The sequence below is a fragment of the Leptodactylus fuscus genome, unplaced genomic scaffold, assembly GCF_031893055.1.
Source record: "Leptodactylus fuscus isolate aLepFus1 unplaced genomic scaffold, aLepFus1.hap2 HAP2_SCAFFOLD_88, whole genome shotgun sequence".
Taxonomy (NCBI): Eukaryota; Metazoa; Chordata; class Amphibia; order Anura; family Leptodactylidae; genus Leptodactylus; species Leptodactylus fuscus.
The window spans coordinates 310455-319131 of NW_027440926.1; the positions used below are offsets into that span (position 1 = coordinate 310455).

At 50.8% G+C, this 8677-nt stretch overlaps 1 protein-coding gene across 1 annotated transcript in view; it reads left to right on the forward strand.

Annotated features, from left to right (window-relative positions):
* LOC142188969 (transmembrane protein 8B-like) overlaps nt 1-7882 on the forward strand; it is a 61501-nt gene extending 53619 nt beyond the window's left edge. The window contains exons 10-11 of the mRNA XM_075262081.1: nt 3488-3604; nt 7057-7882. Of these exons, the coding sequence (XP_075118182.1) occupies nt 3488-3604; nt 7057-7392 (453 nt within the window). The 3' untranslated portion in view covers nt 7393-7882. The remainder of the gene's footprint in view (nt 1-3487; nt 3605-7056) is intronic.
* The last annotated feature ends 795 nt before the right edge of the window (nt 7883-8677 follow it).

The window sequence follows — 8677 nt, forward strand, 5'->3', positions numbered from 1 at the left end:
GGAGCACTGTGGTTGTCACTACTATTGGGGGGCACTGTGGTTTTCACTGTTATTGGGGGCACTGTGGTTGTCACTGTTATTGGGGAGCGCTGCAGCACTCACTGTTATTGGGGGGTACTGTGGTTGTCACTGTTATTGGGGGCACTGTGGTTGTCACTGTTATTGGGGGGCACTGTGGTTGTCACTGTTATTGGGGGGCACTGTGGTGGTCACTATTATTGGGGGCACTGTGGTTTTCACTGTTATTGGGGGCACTGTGGTTTTCACTGTTATTGGGGGCACTGTGGTTGTCACTGTTATTGGGGGGCACTGTGGTTGTCACTGTTATTGGGGGTACTGTGGTTGTCACTGTTATTGGGGGGCACTGTGGTTGTCACTGTTATTGGGGGCACTGTGGTTGTCACTGTTATTGGGGGGCACTGTGGTTTTCACTGTTATTGGGGGGCACTGTGGTTGTCACTGTTATTGGAGGGCACTGTGGTTGTCACTGTTATTGGGGGGCACTGTGGTTGTCACTGTTATTGGGGGCACTGTGGTTGTCACTGTTATTGGAGGGCACTGTGGTTGTCACTGTTATTGGGGGGCACTGTGGTTGTCACTGTTATTGGAGGGCACTGTGGTTGTCACTGTTATTGGGGCACTGTGGTTGTCACTGTTATTGGGGGCACTGTGGTTGTCACTGTTATTGGGGGGCACTGTGGTTGTCACTGTTATTGGGGGGCACTGTGGTTGTCACTGTTATTGGGGGGCACTGTGGTTGTCACTGTTATTGGGGGCACTGTGGTTGTCACTGTTATTGGGGGGCACTGTGGTTGTCACTGTTATTGGGGGGTGTCACGGGATGGTTAGAGTCTATACTATAGGCAATGTGTAATATATATTTCATGTGGAATGTATTCTCTAGCCTGTTATATACATCAATGTGTAGTTGGCTGATTGGGGTCTAGTGTGTTAGCACATTGTATGCAAATACCTCTAACTAGTGAGGACAATGGGTGGAGATAATCTGATCAGTGTCTCCAAGAAGATGTTGGATGGTGCATTGTCCATAGTAGACAGGGAGTCTGCTCTCCTTGGTATAGGTGAGGGGGGAAGGATCTGTGACTCAGCCCTTCCCACCCACAGATATAGGTGTAACAGTCTTAGTATATAGTTGTAGCTAGCAGTTAGTATGTGTTAGCCGGCCTGTGCACAGCTCTGCAGAGAGCCAGGATTTAGTTACAGGACCAAAGAACCAAAGCTATCATTGGATTGTGACTTCTGTGGACTTATTGTTATTACGGATGATGTGACCGCCGCCGGCTACTAACTTTGTGGATTACAATAAATTGCTGTTGTCTCCCAACCTCTTGCGTCCGTGTTGATTCAAAAGACCATCCGGAGGAAGACGTATACCTTTTCTCCGTGACAGGGGGCACTGTGGTTGTCACTGTTATTGGGGGCACTGTGGTTGTCACTGTTATTGGGGGGCACTGTGGTTGTCACTGTTATTGGAGGGCACTGTGGTTGTCACTATTATTGGGGGCACTGTGGTTGTCACTGTTATTGGAGGGCACTGTGGTTGTCACTGTTATTGGGGGGCACTGTGGTTGTCACTGTTATTGGGGGGCACTGTGGTTGTCACTGTTATTGGGGGGTGCTGTGATTGTCACTGTTATTGGGGGGCACTGTGGTAGTCACTGTTATTGGGGGGTGCTGTGGTTGTCACTGTTATTGGGGGCACTGTGGTTGTCACTGTTATTGGGGGGCACTGTGATTTTCACTGTTATTGGGGGGCACTGTGGTTGTCACTGTTATTGGAGGGCACTGTGGTTGTCACTGTTATTGGGGGGCACTGTGGTTGTCACTGTTATTGGGGGCACTGTGGTTGTCACTGTTATTGGAGGCACTGTGGTTGTCACTGTTATTGGGGGGCACTGTGGTTGTCACTGTTATTGGGGGGCACTGTGGTTGTCACTGTTATTGGGGGGCACTGTGGTTGTCACTGTTATTGGGGGCACTGTGGTTGTCACTGTTATTGGGGGCACTGTGGTTGTCACTGTTATTGGGGGGCACTGTGGTTGTCACTGTTATTGGAGGGCACTGTGGTTGTCACTGTTATTGGGGCACTGTGGTTGTCACTGTTATTGGGAGCACTGTGGTTGTCACTGTTATTGGGGGGCACTGTGGTTATCACTGTTATTGGGGGGCACTGTGGTTGTCACTGTTATTGGGGGCACTGTGGTTGTCACTGTTATTGGGGGGCACTGTGGTTGTCACTGTTATTGGGGGCACTGTGGTTGTCACTGTTATTGGGGGCACTGTGGTTGTCACTGTTATTGGGGGGCGCTGTGGTTGTCACTGTTATTGGAGGGCACTGTGGTTGTCACTATTATTGGGGGCACTGTGGTTGTCACTGTTATTGGGGGCACTGTGGTTGTCACTGTTATTGGGGGGCACTGTGGTTGTCACTGTTATTGGGGGGCACTGTGGTTGTCACTGTTATTGGGGACACTGTGGTTGTCACTGTTATTGGGGGCACTGTGGTTGTCACTGTTATTGGAGGGCACTGTGGTTGTCACTGTTATTGGGGGGCACTGTGGTTGTCACTGTTATTGGGGGGCACTGTGGTTGTCACTGTTATTGGGGGGCACTGTGGTAGTCACTGTTATTGGAGGGCACTGTGGTTGTCACTATTATTGGGGGCACTGTGGTTGTCACTGTTATTGGAGGGCACTGTGGTTGTCACTGTTATTGGGGGGCACTGTGGTAGTCACTGTTATTGGGGGGTGCTGTGGTTGTCACTATTATTGGGGGGCACTGTGGTTGTCACTGTTATTGGGGGCACTGTGGTTGTCACTGTTATTGGGGGCACTGTGGTTGTCACTGTTATTGGAGGGCACTGTGGTTGTCACTGTTATTGGGGGGCACTGTGGTTGTCACTATTATTGGGGGGCACTGTGGTTGTCACTGTTATTGGGGGCACTGTGGTTGTCACTGTTATTGGAGGGCACTGTGGTTGTCACTGTTATTGGGGGGCACTGTGGTTGTCACTGTTATTGGGGGGCACTGTGGTTGTCACTGTTATTGGGGGCACTGTGGTTGTCACTGTTATTGGAGGGCACTGTGGTTGTCACTGTTATTGGGGGGCACTGTGGTTGTCACTGTTATTGGGGGGCACTGTGGTTGTCACTGTTATTGGGGGGCACTGTGGTTGTCACTGTTATTGGGGGGCACTGTGGTTGTCACTGTTATTGGAGGGCACTGTGGTTGTCACTGTTATTGGGGGGCACTGTGGTAGTACACCCAAGACCTGTTTAACACGAGTTGCCATATTACTACCGTCCTGTTCTTGCAGGCACACTACGACTGTTACATCATCTCATATCTGAATATTTTTTGGTAATTGTTCATGAATTTTGTCTCCGTTGCCAAGGCAATGGGAATATCATGTGCAGACCAAGACTGACACCCCTGCTCCCCTCTTTGTTGTCTTTATATAAATCAGGTTCTGTACCTACTGGGGGCCATGTTGCTGTCCATGGCTCTGCAGCTGGATCGTCATGGGTTGTGGAACCTCCTGGGGCCCAGTTTGTTTGCTGTGGGCATCATGGCCATCGCTTGGGTGAGTAAAGCATGATTAGTAGCCAGACCTAAGGCCAAGGGTCTCATAGGAAGAGATGGATAACTTGGGTCTCTGGCATAATCTGCACTGCAGGCAGAACCACAACGTTACAGCTCCGAAATCTAATGTGCAGTGCCCAATGGGGCAGAAAAGCCCAAGAGATGGTGCAGAGGCATCTCCTGTCCTACTAACCTTATGGGAGATCTGACTACAGACCAAACAAGCAGTGAGATGTTTAAAGGGGAACCTTCACTATGGGCAGATATCCCACTAAATTTACCTCCCTGAAACCTTAGAAAAATGACCTCTAAACTCTTCCTGTATCTTTGCTAAACTGCGTGTGACGTCCACTGGAGAGGTGACCACGTCCTACTAATCCTGCCCATATAGCCCGTATCGGGGATGCGTGTAGCCTACAGTATCTTATTGCCCGCTCCACACACAATGGCTGCCTTAAGGTGTCTCTGACCTTGTGGGATACGTGCTGCCTTCTCCATGGGATACGTGCTGCCTTCTCCATAGGATAAGTGCTGCAATCTCCATGGGATACGTGCTGCCTTCTCCATAGGATAAGTGCTGCAATCTCCATGGGATACGTGCTGCCATCTCCATGGGATACGTGCTGCCTTCTCCATAGGATAAGTGCTGCCTTCTCCATAGGATACGTGCTGCCTTCTCCATGGGATAAGTGCTGCAATCTCCATGGGATAAGTGCTGCCTTCTCCATGGGATACGTGCTGCCTTCTCCATGGGATAAGTGCTGCCTTCTCCATGGGATAAGTGCTGCCTTCTCCATGGGATACGTGCTGCCTTCTCCATGGGATACGTGCTGCCTTCTCCATGGGATAAGTGCTGCCTTCTCCATGGGATAAGTGCTGCCTTCTCCATGGGATACGTGCTGCCATCTCCATGGGATACGTGCTGCCTTCTCCATGGGATAAGTGCTGCCTTCTCCATGGGATACGTGCTGCCTTCTCCATGGGATACGTGCTGCCTTCTCCATGGGATACGTGCTGCCTTCTCCATGGGATACGTGCTGCCATCTCCATGGGATACGTGCTGCCTTCTCCATGGGATAAGTGCTGCCTTCTCCATGGGATACGTGCTGCCATCTCCATGGGATACGTGCTGCCTTCTCCATAGGATAAGTGCTGCCTTCTCCATGGGATACGTGCTGCCTTCTCCATGGGATACGTGCTGCCATCTCCATGGGATACGTGCTGCCTTCTCCATGGGATACGTGCTGCCATCTCCATGGGATACGTGCTGCCTTCTCCATGGGATACGTGCTGCCTTCTCCATGGGATACGTGCTGCCATCTCCATGGGATACGTGCTGCCATCTCCATGGGATACGTGCTGCCTTCTCCATGGGATACGTGCTGCCTTCTCCATGGGATACGTGCTGCCTTCTCCATGGGATAAGTGCTGCCTTCTCCATGGGATAAGTGCTGCCTTCTCCATGGGATACGTGCTGCCTTCTCCATGGGATACGTGCTGCCATCTCCATGGGATACGTGCTGCCTTCTCCATGGGATAAGTGCTGCCTTCTCCATGGGATAAGTGCTGCCTTCTCCATGGGATACGTGCTGCCTTCTCCATAGGATAAGTGCTGCCTTCTCCATGGGATACGTGCTGCCATCTCCATGGGATACGTGCTGCCTTCTCCATAGGATAAGTGCTGCCTTCTCCATGGGATACGTGCTGCCTTCTCCATGGGATACGTGCTGCCTTCTCCATGGGATAAGTGCTGCCTTCTCCATGGGATAAGTGCTGCCTTCTCCATGGGATACGTGCTGCCATCTCCATGGGATAAGTGCTGCCTTCTCCATGGGATACGTGCTGCCTTCTCCATGGGATACGTGCTGCCTTCTCCATAGGATAAGTGCTGCCTTCTCCATGGGATAAGTGCTGCCTTCTCCATGGGATACGTGCTGCCTTCTCCATGGGATAAGTGCTGCCTTCTCCATGGGATACGTGCTGCAATCTCCATGGGATAAGTGCTGCCTTCTCCATGGGATACGTGCTGCCTTCTCCATGGGATAAGTGCTGCCTTCTCCATGGGATACGTGCTGCCTTCTCCATAGGATAAGTGCTGCCTTCTCCATGGGATACGTGCTGCCATCTCCATGGGATACGTGCTGCCTTCTCCATAGGATAAGTGCTGCCTTCTCCATGGGATAAGTGCTGCCTTCTCCATGGGATACGTGCTGCCATCTCCATGGGATACGTGCTGCCATCTCCATGGGATACGTGCTGCCTTCTCCATGGGATAAGTGCTGCCTTCTCCATGGGATAAGTGCTGCCTTCTCCATGGGATACGTGCTGCCTTCTCCATGGGATACGTGCTGCCTTCTCCATGGGATACGTGCTGCCTTCTCCATGGGATACGTGCTGCCTTCTCCATGGGATAAGTGCTGCCTTCTCCATGGGATAAGTGCTGCCATCTCCATGGGATACGTGCTGCCTTCTCCATGGGATAAGTGCTGCCTTCTCCATGGGATACGTGCTGCCTTCTCCATGGGATAAGTGCTGCCTTCTCCATGGGATACGTGCTGCCTTCTCCATGGGATATGTGCTGCCTTCTCCATGGGATACGTGCTGCCTTCTCCATGGTCTCGGACCTCCCCGTTCCTCCTCTCTTGTTTCCCGCCCTCTGTCTCTCGTATTTTCTGTTTTTCTTGCTTATTCTATGATGGTTTTCCATAAGATTTTTCCCCTCCCGTTTTCTTACTACCATCGTATTCTGTAAATTATTTCACTGTTTCTAAAACTCTTGTTAAAATCTAATAAAAATTAGTTTTATTTTGTTTGTTTTTTTTAAAAAAGGGGGGAACCTTCCCTTTAAAAAGGATCCGGCTCCTCTCCTGGCTTGTCTGTTTTATTCCAACATGATCTAACAATTAAACTCTACATTGTTTTGTTCCTCTATTGTTCCTCCTAGAAATCTAGAAATAAACTGACAGTTGGGATGACACTGACTTTGTCCAGTCAGAGATGCGAGTGTCATCGTGTAGGGCTACAACTCTTTCATAAGGGGGTAACTGGAGTAACCCAGTAATGCTCAGTGGTCGATATAGCCATGGATTTCTAGGAGGAATAACAGGAACGGCACAACATGGAGTTATGTGGAAAGAGGCTCCAGCCAAATTGTTTCATGCGGAATATTTACTAAACCAGAGTCGGCAGGAGCGTGAACAGATCCTTCTTTAGATACTTGCGTATCACGAGCCGTTAGACTCTTTGCTTTCATAAGGCATCTTTGCTGAGAGGAGAAACCATTGCTTGATCTTCTTACCACATCGATGATGTTCCCATTGAAGTTAGGACAGTATAAGGTGGTTACCCCTTTATAAAGGGAGTAGTGGGGGGTCCTGGTGGCTAGGCAGTAGATTCGGAGGAGACTGGCTCTGACTTGTGGCCTGTATGTAACCTGCACTTTTCTTTCTTCAGACTTTCCGCACCATCCGGAGACGTCACTGTTACCCACCTACCTGGAAGCGATGGCTCTTCTACCTGTGCCCGGGGACCCTCATCGCCAGCTCAGCTGTAGCGCTCTATGCCTTTGTGGAGACAGAGGAAAACTATTTCTACATCCACAGTATCTGGCACATGTTGATAGCAGGCAGCGTGGGCTTTCTTCTGCCACCACGTGCCAAGCCTGATGGGAGGGTTGCCCCACTGGCCCGGAGGAAGGGTTGCGGCTATCAGTTATGTGTTAATGAGCAGGAGGAACTGGGATTGGTGGATCCAGGTTCAGTTTCCATAAACAGCATCTGCACCAGTTGACACAATGAGAAGGACATCTACGACTGGGTGGGTCAGATGTTACAAGAGACTGTAAAGGCCACAGACTGCCCTCAGCTCCAGTCCCCGACAACAACGGGAATGGTCAGTTGTACCTCATTCAGGATGTGCCTGTTCTTTAATAGTCCCTGGTGATGGAGGACACTTGGAGAACGGATAACGTGGGCCAAGTGATCAGAGAAACCCCCCTATGTTACACACCATAGACTGGAGGACAGAGGTGTGTTCTTATGATCAGGCCCAAACCAGGCCACTTGTATTGTTCTAATTTTCTTCCAGATTTACTTGAATCGAAGCTCATGGCTCCAAAAGACTTCTAGGTGCACAGACGTGTCCTCCATCTTCTGACTCCAGGTCTTCATGTTACACATGCAGTTGCCAGTTTAGGTGTCAGCACCGGGGCATGCCAGACATAGTCTTATGGTGTGACACGTACAGGGAGCATGTTCGGGCGAATGTTTACATTTTACAATAAAACAAGACAAAGCGTAATAAATGCTACAGGTCTCTGGTGCCTGATCCTGATCTAGACCAACTCCTTAGGTTTTCTGGTATTCTTTAAATGTGGACAAAGGTGATACTAACAGAGTGCAGCTGCAGCCAGGAGCCATAAGAGCAGCTGCAGCCAGGAGTCATAAGAGCAGCTGCAGGGAGGAGCCATAACAGCAGCTGCAGGGAGGAGCCATAACAGCATCTGCAGGGAGGAGCCATAAGAGCAGTAGCAGGGAGGAACCATAAGAGCAGCTGCAGGGAGGAGCCATAAGAGCAGCTTCAGCCAGGAGCCATAAGAGCAGCTGCAGGGAGGAGCCATAAGAGCAGTTGCAGGGAGGAGCCATAAGAGCATCTGCAGGGAGGAGCCATAAGAGCAGTTGCAGGGAGGAGCCATAAGAGCATCTGCAGGGAGGAGCCATAAGAGCATCTGCAGGGAAGAGCCATAAGAGCAGCTGCAGGGAGGAGCCATAAGAGCAGCTGCAGCCAGGAGCCATAAGAGCAGCTGCAGCCAGGAGCCATAAGAGCAGCTGCAGCCAGGAGCCATAAAAGCAGTTGCAGTCAGGAGCCATAAGAGCAGCTGCAGGGAGGAGCCATAAGAGCAGCTGCAGGGAGGAGCCATAAGAGCAGCTGCAGGGAGGAACCATAAGAGCAGCTGCAGGGAGGAGCCATAAGAGCAGCTGCAGGGAGGAACCATAAGAGCAGTTGCAGTCAGGAGCCATAAGAGCAGCTGCAGTGAGGAGCCATAAGAGCAGCTGCAGGGAGGAGCCATAAGAGC